Raw genomic sequence first — 27,808 nt, 5'->3', positions numbered from 1 at the left:
CAGCACTCCCTGCCGTCTTCCCTGCAATGTTCCCCACAGTGTTCCCCACAGTGCTCCCCACAGTGTTCCCCACAGTGTTCCCTGCAGTGTTCCCCTCAGTGTTCCCCACAGTGTTCCCCGCAGTGCTCCCCACAGCATTCCCCGCAGTGCTCCCCGCACCGGCTGCCAAACCAGGCTCAGATGATCTCCCATCCCGGGAGTCCAGACCCGGGCAGGGGGTTGGGGGCTGCGCCGGCCCTTTAATGCCCCGGGGGGGGGTGTGTGTGTATGTGTGCAGTGGAGGATGGGGTCGGGATGGAGAGAGGGAGCCCTGTTATGGGGGAGGGTGGGCAAACCCAGTTTGAGGCCTTTTCCCAGTCTGAGAGGGGTCCCAGTCCCAGTCTGGGGCCAATGCAACCAGTTTAGGGGTCCCTTCCCAGCTGGAACTCCCAGTTTCAGTGGATAGGGGGTGGTGAACTCCCAATCTAAGAGGGGAAGTGTCCCTGCCAGTTTGCCCCCAACCCCAACTCTCATCCACAAGCTGAAACTGAGAGGGTAACTGGGGTAACGGGGTGTGGGGGGTAGGGACACAGGACACTGAGGGGGTAACAGGGGCAGCTAGGTGAGAAACTCCGGAGTCCTTGCCTCTGGGGAAGCTAAATGGAAGAGTGGCTGGTATAAGTGGTGGGGACTCGGAGGTGCAGTTGAGTGGGAAGCAAGGGAAAACTGGGATTTATGGGAGGCAACTGTGGGGGGGGGGAAGCTGGGGAGTCCCTGGAGGGGTGGGGGACAGTAATCGAAGTGTCTCTGACACTGGTGGAGGGGGCACTAGGATGCTCCTGGTGAATGGAGGAGGCAGTTAGGGGGTCCCTATAGGGCCTGGGGAGGGGACTGGCATTATAAGGGTCCCTGGGGACCTTCGAGCAGCTTGCAGTATGGAAATAGGCTTCAGTAAAGATGGGGAGGGGCTCTTGATCAGGGAATGCAGGGATAGGATGAGAGGAATGGTTTTCAGCTGAAAGAGGGGAGATTGAGATAAGATCTTAGGAAAAAATGTTTTCCTGTGAGGGTGGGGAGGCCCTGGCCCAGGTTGCCCAGAGCAGTGGTGGCTGCCCCATCCCTGGAGGGGTTCAAGGCCAGGTTGGATGGGGCGTGGAGCCCCTGATCCAGTGGGAGGTGTCCCTGCCTATGACAGGGAGGCTGAACCGACATCCTTTCCAACCCAAACCATTCTATCACTCACCACACACCAAGCTGGGAGAGGGATGGCTCTACCCCACATCATGCCAGGAGCTGGAGTTTTTAACTGCATGACACGCTGCAAGCTGGTGTGCTTGGCCTCCAGTCCCTCAGTCCTCTCCAGTCCCAAAGACTAATGGCAGCTGGAGTTCTTCACCCCATGGCACAGGCCTGAAATCCTGCACCTCATAGCAGGTCTGGGGTGAAGGACTGCAGCTCCCAGCAAGCATGGGGTAAAGACTCCAGCTCCCAGCATGCACGAAGACTCCAGATCCCAGCATACCTAGGGTGAAGGATGAAAGCTCCCTTCATGTCATAGGGTAGAGCACACCACTCCCACCATGCTGCTGGGTGAAGGACTCGACTCTCAGCATATCCTGTGGTGATGGACTCCGAAGTCCCAGCTTGACACGAGTCTTTTCACAGATGGACTTTTTTTTTGAGACTTTGATGTAGCAGCAATTTAGAATTCATTATAATTAAATTAGGTAATATCTATTGACACCAAAACACCATTTGTTAACAAAAGGATTCAGTTATTTAACTGCTACAATCATATCAGGTACTTCAATGGAGTCAACACTGGCAAGGGTTGCTGCACTGGACCTTATTCACCCTACTGCTCAGCCCTTCCTGCCCCACAGAAACTACAGTAGCTCCTGCAGCAGACTGAGGAATGCTGCCAGCTTCCGGCATGGAAATAGCCAGGGTTTAACCCTGCCCGCACGCATTGCTGTTGGTGTTGGGCTCTAGACAGGGATCCAGGCAGTGGGAGAATCACTCCATGCCTACAGTGCTGGAGCAGCAGTTCCTGCAGAGCATAGCACCATCTGCGCTAAGGTCCACTCGTTGAAGCGCTGGGTGGAGGTGTAGATCTCCAGCTCACAGACCCTGGCAGAACCTTTCCCCAAGATGGCCAAAAGCCAAAAGAAGTCACTGCCCCCATCTTTGCAGAGTGGCACCCACTGACATCGCCCTGCAGTGGACAGGAGGGTGTGCAGGGGGCTCTCAGGGTCAGCACTGGCTCCTGGTCTCTCCCAGCAGCTCCAGAGCTGGGTTCCCTGCACAGAAAGGCTCTACTCCAGCACTGGAGCTGACAAGATCCAATCTGGGAGGCGGTTCTGGGCCTGTGTGTCTCTCCTCTCTGCACAGTGACCTTGGTTGTGGGGCAGAGGGAGTTCCAAGATCGGGCTCTGGACCTACGAGCTCCCGAGAGCATGGGATGGGCTTTCCGTGAAGATCCCAGGCTCTGGGCCAAGGCAGGCACTGGACAGGGACTGGCAGATGGGGAAGGAGAGGTGATCCCATGAGTGGTGGGACCCAGAGGTGGGAGGGGGACTTCCTGGGCAAAGCAGGCACCGAGGCATGTCTGGGTGGCCATGCCAGGGCTGCCTGTGCTGCTGTGGCTGGACTGGGAGCTCACTCTTACCTGTGAAGTGCTGAGCGCCGTGAGGCTGGAGAGCAAGGGGTTGGACTGGGTGACCAGTAAAGGTCCCTTCCAACTAAAAGCATTCTATGATTCTGAGTGAGAAAGCCAGGCCTGGATACCACGGCATATGGCTGAGCCTCTGGCAACACATCTGGGCTATGGGCTTTGCTGCTTGGCCTATGGGATGGTTCTGATGGGAGAAACACTGTCAGAAGCAGGTGTCCCCTGTGGCAAGACCAAGGCCCCCTTTCCAGCTCTCTGCCTGGTTTCCTGGGAATGCCCAGGAGAGCTGGAATGCTGCCCATCAGCACAGCTTGGACTGGGAAGGGATATCTATGTGGGGACCTTGGAGACCAAGGACACGGAATGTAAGCTCAGGCAGGGGCTGCTACATCAGGCCAGGCCAGGCAGTTGCCCGGAACGGGGCCAGGTTCAGGGGCCCCACAGGCAGAGGCTCCCAGCGCAGTGTTCTCCCGCAGTGTTCCCCTGCGGGGCTGTTGATAAGGGCAGATGCACGGCGTGGGGCCACCACTGGTGCTGATTCTGCCTGACAGACTACATTGCTTGAACTGGGAAGGAATACCTGTACCGGGAGCCTGCCTTTGCCTGAGGGCAGACGTGCAGCAGCTGCTCGAGGCCTTGCTGCCTGGCATACTGCGCTGCTTCTTGGACTAAGAAATCTGTCTGTACAGGGAGCCTGCCCTTGCCACGACGGCAAGCAGAAAGGTTCTCCATAGAGGATCACAAGGGGAACGTCCCTACTTTTCGCACCATAGGGCCAGCAGGACACCACAATGGAAGTGGGGAGATCCTGCCGGGGGTGTCAGGTCAGGGTGGGAGCAGTGCTGTGGCCAAACCTAGTCAGTGGAGTGTGGAGTAGCTGTGAAGCTGCCAGCGGGGTTGTGGAGCAAAACCCCAGGGCTATCAAAATCCCCCTTGCGTGGGACTGGATTTGCGGGCCCCATGGGGGCCAATTGGAATTTCTCTTTTTCCTCTCCTAGAAACTACCGCCTTGAGGTGGAGCTAGTGATACAGGACTCAGCCACTCCAGGGCCTGCCCAGTGGCACCATAAGGCTGCTGACATGGAAACTCAGTTCAGCTCTCCTGTTGGCTGTGAAGGCCAAGTTTATTTGACCACACCACCTGCAGGAAATAACCAGACAACTACTAGCCTCTTTTTGGCTCTTCATAGTTGTGCCTATTTTCAAGTTAAAAAGGTAGAAACAAGACAGATACTGGGCTGGAAGTGGTAAAAGATTTCTATTTGATCACACAATCAAGTCTGTCAAAATAATCTGTACACCCATAGCTTGATAGTAATCACAGTTTTAGCTTCATCTATCTTAAATACTGTAAACATATTTACCATAATGTAAATATATGTATTTGAATGAATAAGATTATCATAGCAAAAAACCTCTCTCTCTCCAAATAGGATGTATTGATTCTTAAATGTTACATGTTGTACATGCAAAAAAGCCAAAGAGAGCTTTATTCAGGTGTACCTTCCCTCAAAATACTAACATAGTTCAAATGGATTTTTCTTTCTCCAAACATGTAGCTGAAGACTAACTTTTGTTAAAAGGCTGCTTACCTATCATATTGTGAGAAACTGGTTTTCTGCTTCTTTCCCACACTTGAGTTTCCAATGTTTGACAATATAATACTGATGACAGTTGCTCTTGTATGCACATTTCCTGCTTTAGCATGTTTTACTACAGTTGGTAATGGCTTTGGTCTTCAGACTATAAAGCAGGAGGGGAAAATATATCAGCCTTGTGATGGTTAGTTATCGATTATATTCCACCCCCTAAATTTTACCTTAAGACTGATGAAAGCAAATGGTACAACTTGGCTCTTGCCAACAGCCAACTTCCTTTGAAGTCTAGGAATGACTTTGCCACAGTGACCTACTATACAGTTTCTGGCAGCTGCTCCCTCCTTCAAGTGAGGATCACGATCATTCTGATGAATGAAAAGTGTGAAGCAAAAGGCTCACTAATTACAAGAAGTTTATTGCACAGAAGTATCTGTGCTATTTCCAATTAGCGAATAAGCTTACCCTACAGATCTACCCATAAGCACACACCATTTTGACCTGGTACTTTTAGAGAAGTCAAAGGAAGACTGGAATAATAAGAGAACGTACAGCTGTAAGTTAAAACGTCTGGCACTCTGCAGGCCCTTATTTTGGTATCCTGTTATCACCTGCAATTTTCAAATGGCTCAGAAAATAGCAGGCCTGCCCTTGTGTTTTCCTGAAACACCAGTGTCTGAGATGACTGAATATACAGAGCAACTGCAAATGATGTTGGACAAAACGATGTGATTATTAAAACAAGCTACCTATCCACACCTGGCTTGATGAAAGTTTTCAAATGCAGGACCTAAAATTTCCTAAACCACCTTGTAAGTTTAATTCACTGGAAAACTATGGTTCTGGGAAAACAGCAAATGCTTCACAGATTCATAACAAAGTTCACGAAACACCAAATTTAATCTGGCTTTTTTTCCGAAAATTAGATATGGATTTCTATCATAAAAGTAGTAAAATGAAAGTTGTAGAGTTGCAGAGCATGCTACAACTTGACAAAATTAAAAAAAAAAACAAAACAACACACCGCCCACCATGCAAATTTTACATGTGGATTTGCACCTCGACTGCTCTCAGCTAGAAAATAAAGTTGCATGAAAGATACAAGAGATGACATACAAAGTGCTCTTCATTCCACAGGAAGGAGTGACAGAATAATCTAAATCATACATAATCTATGTATCCGAATAACTCAATTATAAGATTGACTGATAGAAAACTTACCTATTTATTCCCCAGATGCAAACAAACTACTTCAAGTGGAGTCAACAATGGTTTGTAACAAATTACAGCTTCACAGAGCAGCTTTGGCATAGGGAAGGACGTTGTTACACTTCTAGGTTCAGCTGTAATTGAAAGTGGAGAAAGTTATTACCAGTATTTCCAAGAATGGTATAAAAAACAAAGAAAGATTTTTACTGAGGACTATCAAACCTGATGAGTAACACCTAACAGAACTTTGTGCACTTGACAGAACTTTTACACTCACCATAAGACTAACTTTCATTGACTGCTCCTGCTGTAGTGCTGGGATATAGCTGGCACTCTGCTGGTGGCAGACTGAAAGAATTTCATTGCTCTGAACACCAGCCCTTGTCTGTAAAAAGGCCTCCAAACAGTCCTGTAAGAAATCTACTATGATTTTGCCTCTTCTCTTTTCATAGAGATGATTAAGATGTATTTTTTTGTCCATGCTTACTAGTTCAGTGTCTGTGAAAGGCAGCTTTGGGAATTCTTCCATCAGTCTCATCTCCCGACAGAATTCCACACGTGTGTTTTTTAATGTAGCGGTATGTTGCTGCAACAGCCCCCACACCTCCACCATGCTCCTGTACTTAAATTTTTTTGACATGTAAAGGACTAGTAACAATATAACGAGAAAGATGCCCTAAAGTATTGTATTCCAAGTTTAAAGGAAATTTAGGGAATTTACTTTATTTCATTTATATTATTTGTTCTCCACTTTTCACAGTATTTGAATGTCAAAATCGTGGGATATATTTCTTTACCTGTTAGATAACAACACAGTGAGGCAAAGTGGCACTTCACTACAGCTTGACTTGATGGCTTCATTATCCATCTGTCTCTCCTTGGCAGACGAGTGACTACTTCTGTAAAAGTTAGAGACCATTCTTATTCTGATATATACATATACTCTTGCAACACAACTATTCAAAAGTTTCTTAAAGTAAGGGTGAATGTCTGTCAAAACAAACTTACATGAATAACTAATGACACACTAGATACAGGACATGTAAATAACAATTCTTAAGTATCTGCAGAAAAAATATTCAGTTAGCTGTACAGAATAAAGCAAGTGTTTTAAAAGGAGTAATTCACACTTTACTAGGTTAATCAAATTTCTGTATACATTTTATAAATGCATTACAAATAATAAGTTATTCTCCCAGACAAACAGATTCTATTAACATCATGACAGGCAAAGTACAACCTTCAGCATCAGCTAGAACATGAATTAGGTCAAAAAGTCACTTTTGCAGTCTTCGTCTCAAATCTTGCTGCTATGATCATAGTTTTAATATTGAACATACCTAAAACACTGTTTTTGAGAAAGTACTGGTATGCTGAAAACAACCTAAGTGGCTGGCTTTGAAAATTCAATTGCACTTTATTTAGTTTTTCAGAACAATTTCCGAAGAAACAAACTATTGTCATCTAATCCAAGGCATATATCACCTATAACAGTTTACATTAGGAAGTAAATTTCATCCAACAGCCAGCAGAGTGCCAAGTGTGCTCACTACACGTAACTCTGACTGACTAAATTACACAAATGGACTTGTGAGCAAGAGGTTTAGGCCAAAACAGTTATTGCCATCTATTACTAGTCAATAAAAGAAATTATACTTTTTTAAACATGCCTTCTTCCGTGTCCAAAACAGTTGTTCTGTGGACACTGTGCTTTGCTGAACTGGAGATGAATGATCCTGTCGTAATCATGTGGTCTTTTTGAGTGTAATGAATTGTACAGGCTAGCCAAGGAATTAAGTACACTAGAAAATGAGAACAATGCCAACAAATGGTACTAAGCAGAGGTATAGGTAAACATTTCAATACAGGAAAGTAAGCTTGGTGTTCAACGCAACAAATGCATCACTGGTCAAGAGTATAGCCAGCAAATGCATTAAGCATAGCAAATACAACTGCTGACACAAAAGCCATTCACTTCCACTTCTGCATTTGCAGTGGAAATACACCAGAGTTGTAGACTTACCTTGACAAACGCTCCAGTTTCTGTCGCTGAGCAGTATAGCAAGTCTGAAGCAGAGGATAGTTGTGGAAAGGAGCAGACAAATGCATAGCCTTATCTACAGGCAATAAAGTAAAAGCAAGTCAAAGAAGTAATATTGCATTTTTAAGCTAAAAATGTTAACTAAAAAAAAAAAAAGACAAAAGATGATACAATCTAAGCATCAAGAAGCACAGACAAGCCTCCAATTCTGAAAGAAGCCAGTCCTGTTTCTGTCTTTGCTACAAGAGATGTGAGACATGAGACTGAATTCCATCTTGTCTCAAGTACCATTTCAGCTTTACAGTTGATTCAAAACACGCAGTGTAAACTGAAGTTCACTATCAAAAATATCCAATTCTCAAAGGGAATGATTTTTCAAACGTCACATGATCATGTGTAAGATAAAGCTGAAAATATAATATATTCCATCCAAATAAACAAGTATTTCCAAGATGAGTTTTTTCCTTGAGCAATAAATAAAAAGTTCAGAGTACACACATCATGCTTTTACTGTAAAAACCAAATGTCCAGTCTTTGCTAAACAGCAATAGTAATTTGTTTAAAATCCCAAGTATTTCAAGCTATGGACATAAACAACTTTTTGAAGTCAGAGGCTTTCTGCTATTTCTAAGAAATGTCCAGACAAGAAACTGCTTACATTATTCTACACTCTGCATTTGAAAAACTGGTAAAATCTCAATTCCACCAAGAGAACTTCAGCATACATGTTGGTCACTGAACCAACACGACTTGTTATTGATGACATATTTACAAATGCATGGTCAAGAGTGTGTTCATAGGAATCACTCACTGTATAGTTGCCTTGCTACCACTGCACTACAGTTTATGCAGACCAGATTGACAGAACCAGATGACCACTTGTGCATACAAAGAAAAGGGGATGACTAACACCTGCTTATTTGTCAAGTCTGCAAAACCTGAAAAAAGGTATAAGATGATTTTTGTTATGCAATCCCTTTCACTTTACAAAACTCCCTTCACAAAGCTAAACAGAGTATAAAAATAACACGGTAGAAATCTCCATCTTTGCTTTTTTCAGTCTCTATCACTCTCCAATTTGAAGAAAAAACCCACAATCACCACCAAAACAAAAAGCAACCCCTACAAAGAACCAGATTCACTAAAGGTTATAATAAAAAAATTAAAGCCTGAACTACTAAATACACTCATGAATAAGACATGTTTTTCATGTAGCAGAGATTTTTGCTACAGCAAATGGATATTTTTCCCTTAGTATCTCCAGAAAAATGGATAATAGAAAAAGCCATAGAAACTTAAATAACTTAGAAGTAACTCATTTACACTTCCTTCATATTTTCAGTATTTCCAATACAGTATTTCCATGCAATTATCAATTACTAGCTAAGAACAAAAAAGAATGATTCTCAGCATGGCCACATTGAGTTGCTGTAATTTCAACCCAGTTGCTTACACAGCTTCTTGCTAAACGTTGCCTCCTCCACCTACTTTCCCTCAGAAACTCTCCCCTGAACTCAATGACCATTAAGTGGTAGTTAAAACTTTTCAGACTTAAGCCTCTTCTCCTAGATAAATCTGACTGTCTTCCAATCATCATTTGCAGCAAAAGCTCATATTTCCACAACTACAACCCATGCATAATTCCAAACCTTACTAAACCACACCAAAGATTTAGTAACACTATTATTCCAGTTCTGTTCAATATCTTCTATCAATGATCTGGATGAAGGCATTGAATGCACCCTTAGCAAGTTTGCGGATGACACTAAGCTGGGTGGAAGTGTGAGTCTGCTGGAGGGTAGGGAGGCTCTGCAAAGGGATCTGAACAGGCTGGACCGCTGGGCTGAGACCAATGGCATGAGGTTCAACAAGGCCAAATGTCGGGTCCTGCACTTGGGGCACAACAACCCTGTGCAGCTATAGACTAGGGGAAGTCTGCCTAGAGAGCTGCCAGGAGGAGAAGGACCTGGGGGTGTTGATCAACAGCGACTGAACATGAGTCAGCAATGTGCACAGGTGGCCAAGAAGGCCAATGGCATCTTGGATTAGATCAGAAACGGCATGGCCAGCAGGTCCAGGGAGGTGATTCTGCCCCTGTACTTGGCACTGGTAAGGCTGCACCTTGAATCCTGGGTTCAGTTCTGGGCTCCTTGCTACTAGAAGAATGTTGAGGCTCTGGAGCGCATCCAGAGAAGAGCAATGAAGCCGGCGAAGGGGCTGGAGAACGAGGATCATGAGGAGTGGCTGAGGGAACTGAGGTTGTTCAGCCTTGAGAAGAGCAGGCTGGCGCTGGCCAGCAGGTTGTAGAGAGGATGGCGCTGGCCTCTCCTCCCAAGTGACGGGGGACAGGACAAGGGGGAATGGCCTCGAGTTCTGCCAGGGGAGGTTCAGGCTGGACATCAGAAGAAAATTTTTCACAGAAAGGGTCATGGGGCCCTGGCAGAGGCTGCCCAGGGAGGGAGTGGAGTCACCATCCCTGGAGGGATTTAAAAGATGGGTAGAAGAGGTGCTCAGGGACATGGTTTAGTGGCAGATAGGAACGGTTGGACTTGATGATCTAAGAGGTCTTTTCCAACCTAGTGATTCTATAATTCTATCAGACAAACCTTTTTCAGTAAGTTTTTGTGCTTCTCTGCGAAAACAGTTTAAGACTGTGAGTGTTAAGGTTGCTGAAGAGACACTGGCAGTGCTGAAGACAATGTAACATTTGTGGGTTAATGAAGTTGCAAGAGCCCTGAAACAGTGGAACACCTTTTCAAGAAGAGATTAAACCATGAGCCTAAAGAGCAATTTCAGAGCTTCAAAGTAAATGCGAGCAATATATACCAGCAGATTGCTGAATGAGGTCAAACAGAAAGAATGATCTTCCATTTGCAGAATGACTACACTAGTACTCATGTATTTGGTCAAAATCATCTTTTGCATAGAGCACTTTGTTCCATGCACACTCATGAACAAACAGTAAATTTTCTGCAGAATTTGACTGTTCTTTAAAAGAAGAGGATAAAAAAGAAATGAATCAAAAACTTAAAACACAAAATACAAACCAGAAAAACAACCTCAGAAGTCTTACTTTCAGATTTCCAATGCTTAATGCATTCAGTCAGAAGTTCTAAAGAACCCATCCGGACAGACACAGACAATATCTCCTCTAACTGCACCTCCTAGGCAGAACAGACAAAATAAAACGAGAACATTCAATACTTTCAATATCTGAACCATCAACAGTACAAGTCTCTGAATGATATCGTCACAATTTGCAAAGGTAACTAAAAAAAGTCTTGATTTCCCAAGTTATTTCAGAACTTGAGCTGATACCAGAACACCTAATTTGAATGTTAAGAGTCAACACCAGGCTTGCAAAATAACCAGCCTAGGGACTAGGGCGTCTTGCCAGGCAATTCATTTTTAGCTACAACACTGTGCAGAAGTGTTATTTGCCCTAACACACTTCCAGAAATCTGGTGAAGAACCTGGAAGACAGGAAGATGAGGGCAGTGGGAAGACTGCTCCCCTCTTCCTACTAAGTGCCCTACCGTATGATAACTAGCTGACCATTTAGCTTAGATCCTGCCTGGGTGAAGATGGGCAGCTCATCACAAAGGCTCTATCTCTCATGAAACTCTTGCAATGAGAGAGAATGGCTGGCGCACTGCAAATGCGGGGGAGGGGGAGGGTAAAGGCACTATGGTGGGATAAAGCAGATAGAAGGGAGTGGGTGTCATGGGACAAAGGTGTTGCAGCCCCAAGACAGAAATCTAAGAGGAGTAAATTGGGCTACTGTGGCTCAAAGCAGCAGCTACAGAGGGGAAGATCTGCTTGGAGAGGATGCAGAAAAGCCTAATGATGAAAGGAAAATGAGAGGAAGCAGTGATGAAATTGTCAGGTAGAGCTGACAACAGCCATTGTTTACTACAGCCCTCTTCCTTGGAAGTAAACGATCATGTCTAGTGCTGCAAGCTGATGTTTGCAATAGTTCGCATTTGAGGGACACTCCTCTCCATCACTTATTGCACCGAGCCTAATGCTTTGAGAAACTGATGGTGATGAAGGCTGTGTATGATCAGCACCAACTGCACGTTTCTTTCCTAGTATATGCAGCACAGCATGAGTAGATGGGTCTCTAAAGGCAGATCTACTAACTGTTCCCAGTCAAGCTCTATAGATTGGATCTAAGGATACTCTTACTTCTGCTAGTGAAAGTCAACACCTGCATTTCAATGTAACACGCCGATATTACGAAAATTAGATCATCATGTCCTGTAGCTTCTAGAGTCCTGCCAGACAAGATGGACGTATTTTCCCCTTGATTACCTGAAATGCACTCATCTGACTCAAGCTGGATAGCTGGACATCAACCAGTCTTGGGGACAGTGAACAAGAACACCTCTTTTAGCTACCATGAATGGCTTCTCTTATTGAAGGACAAGATTTCTTTAAAAAAAGGTCTGAAGCATTAATAAAAAACTACAGATTAAAACATCATAATTATTCAATCACTAAACTTGTGGATAACCACCAACAGAAATAATATAAATGTTCACTTCAGTGGATGCAAAACTTGCATACGCTTTAGGGTAGCAATTAATTAAGCTTTACTACAAAGAGTCTTAAAGACGGCAGCAAACTAACAGTTACAGTTGACAAAAAGCCAACCTGTAAACTATCAGCCCTTGCAATGCTCAGTTAAGTATTTTCTGGTCTCTCTGTCAATACATTGGCCTTTCTTTTTCCCTGAACACTGACACAAAATGCATTCTATATCAGCTAAACTAGCACACAGCTTTAAATGACACTTTGGAAGATCCTTTCAGTGCTTGTTTTTGCAAAAGCTGATGGATGTTGGAAACAGGTAGTGAGCTGAAATTTTATGCAAAACTAGTTGTGACAGTCTGTGCAGTGGCTCAGAAGTTATAATTTTGGCCAAATTTGGGAGAAAAAAAATCCATTTCTTCTCAAACATTTACATGATTTTTCATTTTCTACATTCTGTCCTCCTTTTTCAAGTTTATTAGGGATCCAAACCGTAACTCATGACTGTGCAGGTAGTTCAACAGATGGGTAATGAAGATGTAACAGCTTTCCTAATAGTGGACATAAAACATTACTATTGGCATGAAACTGGCAGGATACAATTGAAGTTATGTGTGGAGATGGGCTGGATAAGCATAAAATGGTTTCTGATACCGAAAGCAGTGCAATAGAAAACTTATCCAAGGTACATCTCTTGACATTCTCAATAAAGAGACAGTAAAAGCTTACCTCCTTCTGGAAACTGGTGCAACCTGTATGAACAACTCCAGAGCTCAGCAAGCACACACCATCTGCAGAAACAATGAATGCTGGACAACACTCTGTGCTCTCAGAGTTATGTCATGATCAGTGTACAATTTTCAAATAGCAGTAACTGGAAAGATATAACTGGGTACTTACTGTCTTCATCAGATGACTTACAAACTGTTTTAAAAATAATTACTGTGTATAGAAGTCTTATCTCTAGTGCTACCGAGGTGCTGTACTTTGAGCTTCAAGTTCAAAGTCACTATATTGCCATCACTACTTAACAGGTTACATTACAAAAGCATCAAATCCCAAACCACAGTGGACCATTAGGTATGTTTCACAATATTAAATACCTTGTTAGTACAACATCATCAAGGCTGGGTTTGTGGAGTTTCAGAGTGTTTTGGTTTGGTTGGCCATTTTGAGTGACAAACATTAAATAAGAGAACCAAGAAATGGCACGTGACCTCAATTCAAGCTTCTGACTACTAAAAGCAGTGAAATGCCTACCGAAATCATAGCCACTTGCATTAAGAGTCTGGTCAGATGGTAGGTGAGAAGGAGAAGCTCCATAGGTTAGACTCCACTCGTGTGCCAGAATATCCAAAATGCGGTTTGGAGAAGCCATGCTTGTTACAATATCCAGTGACCACAATGCAAAATAATGGCAATCAGGAAGGAATTCTTCCATCCTTAATGAAAACAAGTGCATAACTTAAATGTCAACATTAAAATGAATTATTTGTAGGGACAGTGAAAACAGCTTAATAAAAATCTACCTTATCAGCATGCTCCACATAGTCATCTTCTGCCCACACTGAGTGCAAGATGGACACAATCCTGCTCTTGCAGAGGGGACACTCGGGCTTGTGGTCAGCCCACTGCAGGATACATAAGTAGTAAATTTGGTGGAGGCATGGCATAACAAAGCTTGCCTCCTCCCAGGTAGATGGGACAGCACCCCTCTGGCTCTGTGCCCATGCTCTCCGCTACCTATGGTGGGCTGGGAGGAGCTGTGGTCATCGAGCTGTTCCCTCTCACTGGTGCTGCAGCAGTGGGTGTTCTGCTAGAAAAGGAAAAGAAACCACAAACACTGGCAAACATCTTTAAGATGGGAACCCTCCCAGCTCCCCAGAGTGAGATGTCCCCTCCTAACTCACCTTTGACGCTGCAAGCAAGCCTCTTGCTCACTTGGTCTGTTCAGCCTGGAGAAGAGGAGGCTAGGGGGGATATCACAGCAGTTTACTGCTTCCTCACAAGGGAAGGAGAGGGAGCAGGTGTTGATCTCTTCTCTCTGGTGACCGATGATAGTGTTGGAAAAACGTTAATTTAGCTGAAGAATTAGGGCTCAATTAAAATAAGATTAGAATTATAGGTTATGTATATTGTATTTAGCATTTGATAGATATTGTGTTTAGCATTTAATTTTGTTGATCTTTATAGTTAAGTTTGTGCAGACTTTGTGTCTGTCTCTGTAGACAGTGACGGTTTTCTCACAAACCACATATAACCTTCACAAGTATGATATTAGGGAGTGCTTAGAAAGAATGTACTAACAACCTTATCTGAGCAGAGCCTACGCTTTTACTAACAACCTTATCTGAACACAGTCTACATTTGTGAAGGCCAGAAGCATACCAAGGGCAGTCAACTGAAGATAAAGAAATGCTGGTGTCCACACAAATGATGAGACACTCCTCAAATACATATGCATGAAGAAATGATGTAATCTGTTGAATATACATTAGATTGCAAAACACTTAAGGGTTAAATTGCGGACGCACTGGGATCGTCTTGGAACCTGATTTGGGTTTGAATACCCCTGGTTCCCGGGGCCTTAAAATAAAGCACCACATATAACCTACCTGGAATGGTTATATGTTTGTCTCTATGCTAACAGTTCTGGCGACCCAGGTGGGACCTCGCGGGCATTGCTGAGGCGGCTCGCATCGATCTCGCTCCAGCTGGCACCGAGTGTTTCTTGGGGAGCCATCGACCGCAACCGACCTCCGCTGCCCCCGACGGACCAGGGATATTGGTAAGACACGGTGCTTTATCCGGAACGGTACCAACTTTGTCAGGTCTTGTGCCTAATTAGGAATAGTACTAAATTTATCTACAGGTCTTGTGCCTAATTAGGAATTGTACCAAATTTTTCAGGTCTTGTGCCCAATCGGAAAGGTACCATATTTTCTGGTCTGGTAAAAGCCTGCCTGTTAGACACGGCGAAAGCTACGCTTGGTTGGGCTAGGGAGCTCCAGAGGAAAGCCTAGGCGCCGTCAGAAAGAAAGCGAAAGCTCTGCAGGTTCAGCATCAGTGATCTGTTCTGCATTTTCGGTAATCTGTATTATTCGTAATCTGTATTATTCGTTTTGCAGGTTTGGCAACTGTATTCTGATCTTGTATTTTTCGGTAATCTGTATTATTCGTTACGTGGAATTTTGTTTAGTTTGTTGTTTGGTGCTGGTCTGGACTGTTATAAAATGCCGCCGATACCCAAGTCATCACCGTTAGGGTGTATTCTGATGCATTGGAAAGAGGGGCAGTTTGGGCAAGAAATGCAAAAAAGGAAATTGGTTGAGTATTGTAATGTATGGTGGACACAGTATAATTTAGAGGATCAGGTTCGTTGGCCAGAAAATGGAACTTTAGACTATAATACCATCTTACAATTGATGCTATTTTGTAAGCGCGAGGGCAAATGGGATGAGATACCATATGTAGAACTGTTTTTTATTTTAAGAGGGAAAGAGGAATGGAAGAAGGCGTGTGGGATAATGGTTGTTAGTACAAAATCGGATGAGCAGTGTAAGGGATGTGTGACTGAGCAGAAATGTATGAAATGTCTGGCAGTGGAAAATGCTTTGCAGCATAAGGAAGATGATGATTTTGATTTATTAGTGGCTCCGTCGGCCCCACCAGCCCCCAGAGATATTGGAGTAAAAGGTGATGGGGAGGATGAGGTAGAAATAGAGGAACAGGAGTATTCCACTACCCCAATATCCCACCGAACACGGCAACGGGATATTCAAGTTAAACAGCAGGCACCCAGTGCTATATTAGCACCACTTCGGCAGGGGGTTGGGGCAAAAGGACCCGTATATGTTAAAGTACCTTTCACTCCAGGAGATCTGATGCTCTGGAAACAATCTGCTGGAACTTATCGGGAGAACCCGAGTAAAGTGGCACGAGTTGTAAAGATGATTCTGAAAACCCAGAATCCTGATTGGGATGATATACAGGTATTACTAGACACCCTAATGGACTCTACAGAGAAGGAAATGGTGTTGAGAACTGCCCGCGAGCGAGTTAGAGAAGATATTAGGCAGGGGATTGTCAAAGGGACAGTTGATCAGAATTTTCCGACTGAAGATCCCATGTGGGATTATAATACTGCAAGAGGAATGGAAAATCTGAGGAGATACCAGGAGTGGATAGTTGTTGGAGTACAAAATGCTATGCCAAAAACAATCAATTGGTCAAAACTGTATAATGTCAGGCAAGACAAAACAGAATCCCCGTCTGCATTTTTGGAGCGGCTTAAAGAGGTGGCGAGGAAATACACAGATTTAGACGTAGAAACAGAGAAAGCTAAGGTGCAGCTGGCCCTGATTTTCTTAGGGCAGTCGCAGGATGATATTAGAAAGAAACTGCAGAAACTGGAGGGCGCGGAGCTGCGTAATCTGGATAGACTATTAGAGACTGCTTGGAAAGTGTACAATAATCGCGAGAGGGAGAGTTCTCAAAGACAACAGCGACATCTGCTGGCGGTGATGCAGGGCAGAGGCCAGCACAATCCTGGAGGTCAAGGTAGAGGAAGAGGCTCGATACGTGGACGAGGAAGGGGGGTTGGATTTAATTACTTGTCTAATGAGTTAGGATCAATGTTGAATAAATTGGGTATTACCCAATGTGCATATTGCAAGCAGGAAGGACACTGGAAGAATGCGTGCCCGTACAGAATGAGGCAGAATTTGCAGCCAGGAATGCCATTCGGAAACACCGAGGTGGCCAAGCCAATGGTTTTGGGAGAGTATGGGAATCAGAGCTGACTAGAATCGGGAAAAGATGAACCCCTAGTGAAAGTAAAGCTAGAGGGGGAAGAAGTGCAATTTTTAATAGATACTGGTGCAACATACTCAGTTTTAAATGATTTATGTGGACAGATAGGGAAAAGGACAACCACAATAGTGGGAGCCACAGGGAAAGAGGAAACCCGGCCATTCATGCAACCCCTGGAACTACGATTTGAAGGAAAGGAAATATGGCATGAATTCTTGTATATGCCTGATTGTCCAATCTCCCTGTTGGGACGGGATTTATTATCTAAATTAAATGCAAGAATTGTCTTTGAGAATGGAGAATTAATTATGCAAGTTCCAGAATCAAAATCAGGACAGATACTAGTGTTGAAGGAAAATCCAAAAGTTCAAGTACCCAGAGAGGTAGAAGAGGCAGTGATCCCTACAGTATGGGAAACTGATATACCAGGGAAATCGAAAATGGCTCAACCGGTAGTAGTAGAATTGAAGGAAGGAACGAAACCAGTATGGATAAAACAATATCCCATAAAATTAGAGGCCCGATACGGAATAGTGAAAATTATTGAAAAGTTCTTAAAGTTTGGAATATTAGAAGAATGTGAATCAGAATATAATACCCCAATTTTTCCAGTAAAGAAACCAAATGGAGAATATAGATTGGTACAGGATTTAAGGGCTATTAATGAAATCACGAAAGATATACATCCGGTAGTAGCTAACCCATACACATTGTTAACATCTGTGAAGGAGAAATACAAATGGTTTACAGTAATTGATTTAAAAGATGCCGCCTTCTGTATTCCCCTTGACAAAGATAGTAGGAAATTCTTCGCTTTTGAATGGGAGAACCCTCACAATGGACGAAAAATGCAGTTGACATGGACAAGGCTTCCACAGGGATTCAAGAACAGTCCAACGCTTTTTGGGAACCAGCTGGCAAAAGAATTGGAATCATGGACAATGCAGGAGAAAGTTCAGGTACCGCGATCACAATATCTTCTGCTACAATATGTGGATGATATTTTAATTGCAACAGAACACAAATCAGTATGTATCCAAGTGACAATTGAAATTTTAAACCAATTAGGCCTTAATGGGTACAAAGCCTCGAAAGAGAAAGCTCAAATTGCCTGCACAACTGTATTATATTTGGGTTGTGAAATAACACAGGGACAACGACGACTAGGAATGGATCGTATTAGAGCAATCTGTGCGATTCCAGAGCCTCAAAACTTACATGAATTAAGGACATTTTTGGGAATGGCAGGCTGGTGTAGGTTGTGGATATTGGATTATGGGCTCATAGCAAAACCTCTATATGAGGCACAGAAGTCACCAACTTTCATCTGGGAAGGACCTCAGAGGGAGGCCTTTAAGAAATTAAAAGAAGCCCTGACTAAGGCACCAGCATTAGGCCTGCCGGATTTCACTAAGGACTTCCAGTTGTTTGTCCATGAAAGGCAACGGCTGGCACTAGGGGTCTTAACGCAGAAGTTGGGAAGCTGGAAACGACCAGTAGGATATTTTTCTAAACAGTTAGACCCTGTGAGTGCTGGCTGGCCATCATGTTTGAGAGCGGTAGCAGCGACAGTGATTTTGATACAAGAAGCCAGAAAATTTACTTTGGGAAAGCGTATTGAGGTATATGTACCTCATATGGTATTAACTGTCTTAGAACAAAAAGGGGGGCATTGGCTTTCCCCTAGCAGGATGATGAAATTCCAGGCAGTACTGACCGAACAAGATGATGTAAGCTTAAAAACAACTAATCTGTTAAATCCAGCAGCTTTCTTAGGAGCACCTGTGGAAGACGGCTCTTTGGAACATGATTGTGTGGAAGTTATTGAACACACTCATGCAACAAGGGCTGACCTGAAAGACACCCCACTTGAACAGCCTGATCAAGAACTTTTTACAGATGGAAGTAGTTATGTAGAAAACGGGACACGATATGCTGGGTATGCGGTAACCACACAAAATAGGGTAATAAAAGCAGAGGCTCTTCCTGTGGGAACTTCAGCACAGCAAGCAGAAATAATAGCTCTCACGAGAGCCTTGGAATTGAGCAGGGATCAACGAGTAAATATATGGACGGACTCAAAATATGCATTTGGAGTGGTTCATACACATGGAGCACTATGGAAAGAACGAGGACTCCTATCTTCGCAAGGTACGAATATAAAATACCAAAAAGAAATTCTGAATTTGATAACTGCTGTACAGTTACCCAAACAGGTGGCGATCATGCACTGTAAGGCACATCAAGGAGGAGATTCCAAAATAGCTGAAGGGAACACGTTGGCGGACTGGACAGCTCGACGGATTGCACGACAGGTATCAAATATGATGGCCTTAATACCCACGAAGGTAAGCCCTTTACAAAATTATTTAACGCAGAAGCCGAAGTACTTGGAGGAAGATGAGAAATTAGCTAGACTAATGAAGGTCCAGTTGGGTTCAGATGGATGGTACCTAACTGCAACTGGACAAGTGATTGTACCATCTACCATCATGCGGACAGTTTTACAGACAGAACATCAGAAATGTCACTGGGGAGCAGAAGCTTTAGTGGCGTATTTAAAGCGCAGCATAATCTCGACACAGATGTTAACAATGGCAAAGTCAATAAATTCGAAATGTGAAATCTGTTTGAAGAACAATCCGGTGGTTAGAAAAAGAATAGAAATGGGACATATCAAAGTAGGTATGGAACCGGGTGATTATTGGCAGATTGATTTTGTAGAATTACCTAAAAGTCAAGGATACAGGTATTTGTTAGTCAGGGTTGACACTTTCTGGGTGGCTGGAAGCCTTTCCTTGTCGCACCAACAAAGCTAAGGAAACAGTGAAATGGCTGCTGCGAGAGATTATTCCAAGGTTTGGGGTACCCCTAGGCCTATCGTCAGATAGGGGACCACACTTCGTAGCAGCTATAGTTCAAGAGGTAAGCAAGATGTTAGGAATCTCTTGGAACCTCCACACACTGTGGAAACCACAGTCAAGCGGACAAGTAGAAAAGATGAATCAGACAATTAAGCAGCAAATCAGTAAAATATGTCAGGAGGCTAAAATTCAATGGCCACAAGTGTTACCAATAGCACTCCTAAGGATAAGAATTAAGCCAAGGAGTGGGATGACAGTAAGCCCTTATGAAATCCTTTATGGGAAACCATATGAGGCGCCGCAACCAAATCCAAATGTACATATCAAAGGGAATCAAGATGTATATAACTATGTACTGTCTCTCAGTAGAACTCTGACGCAGCTACAAAGTGCCCTGATCTGGAATCGTCCATTATCATTAGAAAATCCAGTACACCAAATTGAGCCAGGAGACCAGGTCTACGTTCGAGATTGGAATGAAGAACCACTGAAGGAACGGTGGAATGGACCGTACTTGGTGCTACTAACAACATTTACTGCAGTAAAAGTAGAAGGAATAGACTCTTGGATTCATTATACCCGAGTGAAAAAGGTTCCTAGAAATTGGGAAGTAGAAGCTCTTGGACCAACAAAACTGAGACTGAAAAGCAGATAGATGTCAAATTTTGTATATAATACCTTAATTGCAATCTGGTCCTTGACACTCCTAACTGTTATCACTTTTGTAGAGGTTCCACAGAAAAAGGAAGTGATGAAATATGTCACTGGACAAAATGCCACTCTGTTTTGCAAGTTCAGAAACGCTGTCCCGAGGAACTTGGAATCAAACAGGTATGGATGGAATTGCAGGGAAAATGGAAATCTAGAGGCAAGGTGTTAAAGATATAGATGACACTTGGCAAGAACCTTCAACTGTGGTTAAAATAGGCTGGGCATTGGAATCTTTTTTTTGCTCAGGTAGTTGCATATTGTAATAGGGAAATGATTTATAATTTAATTGGACAAACTGAAAGGTTAGCTAGAGTAACCAAGAAGGGATTCAGAGATCTAAATTTGCAATTTCAGGCCACAACAAAAATGACCTTGCAGAACAGAATGGCATTAGATATATTGCTATTAAAAGAACATGGGGTATGTGGGTACCTCAAAGGCCAGACTGATCATTGCTGTGTACATATACCGAATGTAACTGCAGACATAGAATATGATATCTCACAACTTGGGAAAATAGAAAAGGAGGCTGGAAGAGAAAAGGAGATAATTGGTCACAATTGGATAGGGGAACTGTTTAATGGATTGGGAATTCATCTCACTGGCTGGATTCAATCATTGGCTGAAACAATATTCACCCTCTTGCTTATCTTCCTTGCAATTTGTCTGGTATACCTGTGTATCCGAAAAGAAATTGTTTGTAAAAGCAATTGGACGCACAGAATCATTGGAGCCATCACATGAGAATACCCACAACACCCAACACCCCCGCCGATTTACCAAGAAACAGCTATGTAAATGAAAATACTTCCAGAAAATGAAGTATTTTCAAAGGGGGAAAATGTTGGAAAAACGTTAATTTAGCTGAAGAATTAGGGCTCAATTAAAATAAGATTAGAATTATAGGTTATGTATATTGTATTTAGCATTTGATAGATATTGTGTTTAGCATTTAATTTTGTTGATCTTTATAGTTAAGTTTGTGCAGACTTTGTGTCTGTCTCTGTAGACAGTGACGGTTTTCTCACAAACCACATATAACCTTCACAAGTATGATATTAGGGAGTGCTTAGAAAGAATGTACTAACAACCTTATCCGAGCAGAGCCTACGCTTTTACTAACAACCTTATCTGAACACAGTCTACATTTGTGAAGGCCAGAAGCATACCAAGGGCAGTCAACTGAAGATAAAGAAATGCTGGTGTCCACACAAATGAAGAGACACTCCTCAAATACATATGCATGAAGAAATGATGTAATCTGTTGAATATACATTAGATTGCGAAACACTTAAGAGTTAAATTGTGGACGCACTGGGATGGTCTTGGAACCTGATTTGGGTTTGAATACCCCTGGTTCCCAGGGCCTCAAAATAAAGCACCACATATAACCTACCTGGAATGGTTATGTGTTTGTCTCTACGCTAACAATAGGACCCAAGGGAACGGCAGGAAGATGTGCCAGGAGAGGTTTAGGTTGGATATTAGGAAAAGGTTCTTCTCTCAGAGGGTGCTGGAGCACTGGAACAGGCTTCCCAGGCCAGCAGTCAAGGCACCAAGGCTAACAATATTCAAGAAAACTTGCAGAAAATAAGATACACCTGATATTTTTAAAACACCACTCTCTACTTTGGCTTAATTCTGTTCTACCACACAGGAAACACAACAGTTACTAAGAATAATAAAGAAGAGCAAATGCCTCTGCGACAGGTTCTAGACACGCTGCCCCTTTTTCTTGCTCAGTTTCTATTAATTCTAAGCCAAATCAAAGACATGATTATTAGCTAGTTAAGTTTTCTATACACGAAGAGCCGACCGAGTTTTAGCTAAATGAACAGTTTAGGAAAAAAAAAAAGCTAGGAGCAGAGACATGGCTCCTTTCAGAAAGCCCACACAAATAATTATTGGATACGCTGACATTTGTAACTCAGCTGACATTTATTAATTTTGAGATTTGACTCAGCTACAAGTTTTAAGAAAAGAACAGCATTCATTGCTTAGACTCCCAAACCATTTCTTCTAGAATAACCTGACACAAACATCAAAACAAACCTTCATTAGTGCTGTCCTTGCTGTCAATGTAGTCGCAAAAGCCTTCTATGGTCTGACAACTCGGGAATTCTGTATTGCTGGTCTGCCCTCTCAAGGGAAGAATTCCACCCGTGATAGCTAAACTGCACCTTTCTTTACAGCATTCCAAATCCTGGGAAAAAAAGAAGAGATAAAAGGTTACTTTGAGATAAAAACATACATTCTACCTAAATAGGAAAGAATGTTTGTATCTAATATAAGATGCATATTGTATTGTATACACTTCCCATGAGCTTCTTTCTGATGGAAAACAGACAGAGCTCAACAGAAAAACAAGAACATGAAACCAAAGATCATAAAAGAATAAATACCTATATTTGACCATATATTAAAAGGTGAAGCAGACAGAAGCTTATTCAAGTCTGCTGTTAAACAAACCTCTTCAAAGTCCTCTTTTCCTACACGCCATTAATTTGGTGTTCAAATCCAGAATAATTTTATTTGTAAAAGCTGCTTCCTTTTCACGATTGAATGTATATGGGCTCTTTGCAGATGCATCTAGCTGGAACACACAATAAAACTGTATGATCTGTTTCCAGTAAGCATGGACAAAGCCCATGCCCAGGAAGACTCAGTAAAGGATTTTTGTTTTTTCTAAGTCTGCCCTGACTTTTGATGGTAAACATTACCCCTACCAACTTAACTGATACTTGCTTAAAGAAACTTATTATTTTCACCTTTTCACATACATGCACCTCTTACCTCATACATGACTTGTTCTGATGCCAAACGTTTTTGATCACCAAATGTCAACCGCACCAGATCTAAGCTCAAAATACCACCTTCACTGAAAAAGGTATAAATGATGAAATTTGATTACAAAGCTGCTTTTTAGTCCTCATTATCATTTTATTATGTCTAGACTGAAGTTTTCTTAAAAGTATGCTCTTCCTGAAAAGAAACACACCACTTCCAAAACAGGATAACTGGTCACCTTTAGCCATTAAACCATATAGGAGGAAACTTTGACACAAACAGCTTCAGGGGTAAATGCTGACCATACAATCAGAAAGCTTTAATACGTTGTATGGACTAAAAATTGTTGGAAATAGTTCTTCACAGTGAAGAGTTCTCAATCAAAACTGCTTTAAAGTCACACTTAAAAAGACTGCCACTCTAGGAACAGCTGAGCTGGTTAAAGAGCTTGCTGACTCTGACAGAGTGAGTTCTCCCCCACTCTTGCCAACAAAGTTCCAGTCCCCCTGACACTGGATCCTTTCACATGTTGATTTGATTCATTAGCCCAGCAGGAAACTGTTGACTTTTCTTCTGAACAGTGATAGCTCTCGGCCAGGTGAGCTGAACTGGCTCATGAAGACCCCACAGTCTGCAATAGCTGGCACAAGGGAATCACCAATACCATCCCCTCTTTCCTTTAGAAGCAGCTGTTCTAATGGCACATTTAGTGTTCTAGATCTGCATCCTCAACGACTTTAAATGGTATTTTAATACTGCTGTGTGAATATCAAACCAATCCTGAAGCAGCCATCAAGAAGCAAAGGAAATAATTTAAAAATGCAAGCACAAAAATATAGTCAGAGTTGTTTTGCCTTATTTTAGAAGGTAGGAACTAGTAGGTCCCTCCTCGCTTCTGTTAAATCCTGTAAAAATTGTAACGTATGCTTAACAGCTTCTATATCTGTGAGAATCTCCTGCACAGCCAAATAAACAAAGCAAAGATACACATATCAACTGAATGTGAACAAATACATTGAAAAAAACAAAGACAATTCAATGGCTCGTTGTAAGTTTTGAGTCACCTCCCCCCCCCCCCCCCCCCCCCCCCCCGACATAATAGCCCACAAGTAGCAACAATTCTGACGATCATTTTCTGGCTCTTGAAAAGTAACGGTGTAGAGAATCCTTTTTCCTTCAAGCTGGCAGTGGTGCCTAAAGGTTTAAGAAGAAAAAAAAAGGAAAAAGAAAGAAGAAAAAAGGTGAGCCTACTAACCCTAATCGTAGGCCCTTGTAGAAGGGTAGAAGCATCTCCTGAGAAAGAGTACCTGACATGCTTATCCTCAAAGTACAGAAGGTCATGCTTCCATCTCGAAGAAGTGAGTGAAGGAAGCGACTTCTTATGCAGCCCCAGATCAAGGAAATAGGGAATTACTGCCCATCAAATGCAATAACCTGGGATTATGCCCTTCTCTGCCTGAGGAAGAGACACATACGTGATTGCTTCAGACACCAGGCAACAGATTGTTCCTACTGTTGCAGCCTACTCCAATGCTGAACTGAAAAGGCTGCATATCTTCTGAATACATTTAAAATGTGCCAAAGAGAAGTAGTTTCTTTTTTCTTTACTTGGAATACATGAAAGCATTTTTCTTCCAGACTTCTGAACTTTGCTGGTACCTTCACAATCTATTCTTGCCACCTAATTATTCCTCTACTGTCTATTTAGCCATCCAATAGTTTGTGAGTCACTGCAGACTTGCTGAACTGAATCCCTATCTCAATTTGGTCAAATATTTCAAGCGAGATTGCTCTCTTTGGCAGATTTAAAATCACCTCTTAATTTTCCTGCTGCTTAGAGCTTTACATGTCCCTTATTCTCACCTCCAAGCGCTCCAGGAAAATTTCATTCATGTGCATCTTTGCCTTGGAATGGGTCAATCTCCTAGTTTGGTCAAGGCCAAAATGTATGTAAGAATTTATTTCCAGGCACAGATCAGCTATTGATTTTTCCCATCTCATTAATTTCATCCTGGACACATAATAAAAATATTCTCACACTACTAACGTGCTTCATCCTTTCTATGTACAGCCAAATTGCAGCAAGGGGTTCTGAAAAATAATTTCTGAACCCTATTGCATCAACATACACACATTTCCTGGTTTCACTGAAGGCTACCGATAGAACAAACTGTCTTATAAAAATCAGCTCTATCACATCCTAACCACTCGACAAAACTCCAAAAAGAACGCTGTCTACAATTGCCTAATCCATAGGCACAATGAAGAAAACAGTTAATTGGGGAAAAGGTGGTTTACTTAATCCATCTTGGACTTCACAGTTATTTCAGAAGAGGATTTCCAAACATTCCAAGAATATACTCAAAATTTCAGTCCCTGAAAAAAGCTCTCTTTACATTAACACACTTCCTTCTGAAAAAAAATTGAGAGCCCTGTACCAGGGCCCCCTTGCGTGCAGCCAATCAACACCCCCACGTCCTTCTCCTCCGGGCAGGTTTCTTGCCACTCTTCCCCTAAAAAAAGTCATCGAGTTTCCCATGAAAGCCTTTGAGAGTCACCAGCGCTTGAAACCAGCTGCAGCCCTCCGAAGTTTAAGCCATGTGCTGACGAGGCCCTGCGGTGGGCAAGGGGGAGCGTGGGGGCCGCGGCTCCGCACAAGCTCAGCCCGAGGGATCATAGAATCATAGAATAATCACCAGGTTGGAAAGGACCCACTGGATCATCGAGTCCAACCATTCCTAACACTCCCTTAAACCATGTCCCTAAGCACTTCATCCACCCGTTCCTTAAACACCTCCACGGAAGGTGACTCAACCACCTCCCTGGGCAGCTGTTCCAGTGCCCGATGACTCTTACTGTGAAGAATTTTTTTCTGATATCCATCCTGAACCTCCCCTTACGGAGCTTGAGGCCATTCCCTCCTGTCCTGTCCTCTGTCACTTGGGAGAAGAGCCCAGCTCCCTCCTCTCCACAACCTCCTTTCAGGTAGTTGTAGAGAGCAATAACGTCTCCTCTTCTCCAGGCATGAGTATGTATGTACATGTGGGTTTGTTTCCATGTTCATGTATGTGTGTGTATTTGTATGTGTATGTGTCTGCTCGCCCCCCTCCCTGCGCAGCTGTTCCAGTGCCCGATGACTCTTCCCGTGAAGAATTTTTTCCTGATATCCAGCCTGAACCTCCCCAGGCGGAGCTTCAGCCCATTCCCCCTCAGCGCCAGCGCGAGGGCAGTGGCAGCACTGCCCCCGACCCCCCCTCGGCGGAGCAGCCCGGAGTGCCGCTGCCTCTCGCGGGGACGCGGAGCCTCGCCCCGACTCGGCTGCGGGCAGAGGCGAGGGGGACGCTCCGGATGCCGCCCCGCACGCCTGCCCGAAGTCACCTGGAGCCCTGCCGCTCGCGGCACGAGGAAGGGGCACGGCCGGAGCCCTTTCGCCTCCCCGCCTCCCCGCCACCCCCTCCGCCTCCGGCTCCACCGTCGCCAAGAAACGGTCCGAGGGAACCGCTTCCGTCGCGGAGTTTGTCTCCCGAGCGGCTCCGCCTCCCGGTGGGGCGCTGGGACCTAACCGGGCACCGGCAGCGTGAAATGGCCGTGGCAGCCCCGCAGAGGGCGCGCTCAGGGCAGGAGGTCCCTGCGGAGATCTCCGGAGCGGTGTCCCAGCCGGGAAAAACGCTGGGGATGGAGGGGAGAGGGCGGCCGCAGGCACGACTCTAGGAAGGATTTCCTCACCGTGAGAGTGGGGAGGCCCTGTCCCGGGCTGCCCGGGGAAGCTGTGGCTGCCCCATCCCTGGAGGCGTTCCAGGCCAGGTTGGATAGGCCTTGGGCAGCCTGAGCCAGTGGGATATCCCTGCCCATGGCAGGGCGTTGGAACTAGATGATCTTTAAGGTCCCTTCCAACCCAAACTGTTCTGTGATGATATTCTGTGATTATACAAGTGGGGACTGGCCGGGGTTCGGCTGGGAGGGAGTTCGTTTTACCGGTGGGTGGGAGGGGAGGTCTGGAGAGAAGCCGGGCCAGAGCAGTGTTGCCCCATGTGGCATCGTCATCATCATCATATGAAAATGCCTCTACAATATTCCTTTCAGAGTTTTAGGAAGTGAGCATCCTTTCTGAGGCCTGGGGAGCAGGAGGGAGTGATCTCCATCAATCGTGTGCAGCGAGACAAGAGCTGGGGCAGAATGTATTTCTCACTTACGTGCAGGTGTACAAATTCTTCCAGAAATCTCAAGCATATTCTGTTCCTTTTGAGGACTCATTTTAATGTTATTATGAAGCTTCGCAATAGTCAAAACTGGTGCTAGTTTGGAGCTGGCTCCAGCTCTACTGAGCTTGGCTTTAAGATGGATGAAAACTCTCAGCCAAGGGGGTTCCAGCAGCAGCCGCCGCTGTTCAGCACAGCTCACACCGAGCACAAGGCTGAGCATCTTCAAGGAACGAACTGTGTCTGGAGAAACACTGTCAGAGAGAAAACATGCTCTCAGAGGGATGTTCTGTCTAATTTTCAAAGACCACAATTCCTTAGACGAAACTGAGCTATACTTTAGCTTAACTAAAAAATATTCCACTTTGTGTAATAGGAACTGCTTTTTGTATCAGTAGGGGCTGAGC

At 43.8% G+C, this 27,808-nt stretch overlaps 1 protein-coding gene and 1 long non-coding RNA gene across 14 annotated transcripts; one reads left to right on the top strand and one right to left on the bottom strand.

Moving 5' to 3' along the window:
* Positions 1 to 1,955: 1,955 nt before the first annotated feature.
* On the bottom strand, positions 1,956 to 27,309 carry LOC128854412 (protein ELYS-like). Of its 13 annotated transcripts, XR_008453495.1 has the most exons (14): positions 26,581 to 26,903; positions 24,510 to 24,658; positions 23,209 to 23,293; positions 22,468 to 22,618; positions 14,644 to 14,868; positions 13,939 to 14,072; positions 13,558 to 13,844; positions 13,289 to 13,470; positions 12,758 to 12,819; positions 10,569 to 10,659; positions 7,478 to 7,571; positions 6,252 to 6,353; positions 5,467 to 5,588; positions 3,801 to 4,393 (listed from the first exon to the last, which is right to left on the bottom strand). XR_008453495.1 is itself a non-coding variant. In XM_054087651.1 (9 exons), the coding sequence occupies exons 3-9, from the start codon at positions 13,581 to 13,583 to the stop codon at positions 5,585 to 5,587; spliced, it is 561 nt and encodes a 186-aa protein (XP_053943626.1). In that variant the 5' UTR covers positions 13,584 to 13,844; positions 13,939 to 14,072; positions 14,644 to 14,779; the 3' UTR covers positions 3,798 to 5,584. The 13 variants fall into 13 exon arrangements, 2 of the variants coding, with proteins under 2 accessions (XP_053943626.1, XP_053943627.1); XR_008453497.1 differs by lacking the exons at positions 24,510 to 24,658; positions 26,581 to 26,903 and adding an exon at positions 1,956 to 3,791 and having other exon boundaries at positions 4,243 to 4,393; positions 23,209 to 23,347; XR_008453500.1 differs by lacking the exons at positions 24,510 to 24,658; positions 26,581 to 26,903 and having other exon boundaries at positions 3,802 to 4,393; positions 13,558 to 13,659; positions 13,772 to 13,844; positions 23,209 to 23,347.
* Positions 14,678 to 20,211, top strand: LOC128854413 (uncharacterized). Its single transcript, XR_008453502.1, has 3 exons — positions 14,678 to 14,816; positions 14,939 to 15,115; positions 20,074 to 20,211. It is a non-coding gene; the product is annotated as an uncharacterized LOC128854413 (long non-coding RNA).
* Positions 27,310 to 27,808: the final 499 nt, after the last annotated feature.

The sequence above is a fragment of the Cuculus canorus genome, chromosome 24, assembly GCF_017976375.1.
Source record: "Cuculus canorus isolate bCucCan1 chromosome 24, bCucCan1.pri, whole genome shotgun sequence".
In the NCBI taxonomy this organism is placed as follows: domain Eukaryota; kingdom Metazoa; phylum Chordata; class Aves; order Cuculiformes; family Cuculidae; genus Cuculus; species Cuculus canorus.
Note: the sequence above shows the minus strand (reverse complement) of the source record. Positions and strands in the feature narration are given on the sequence as shown.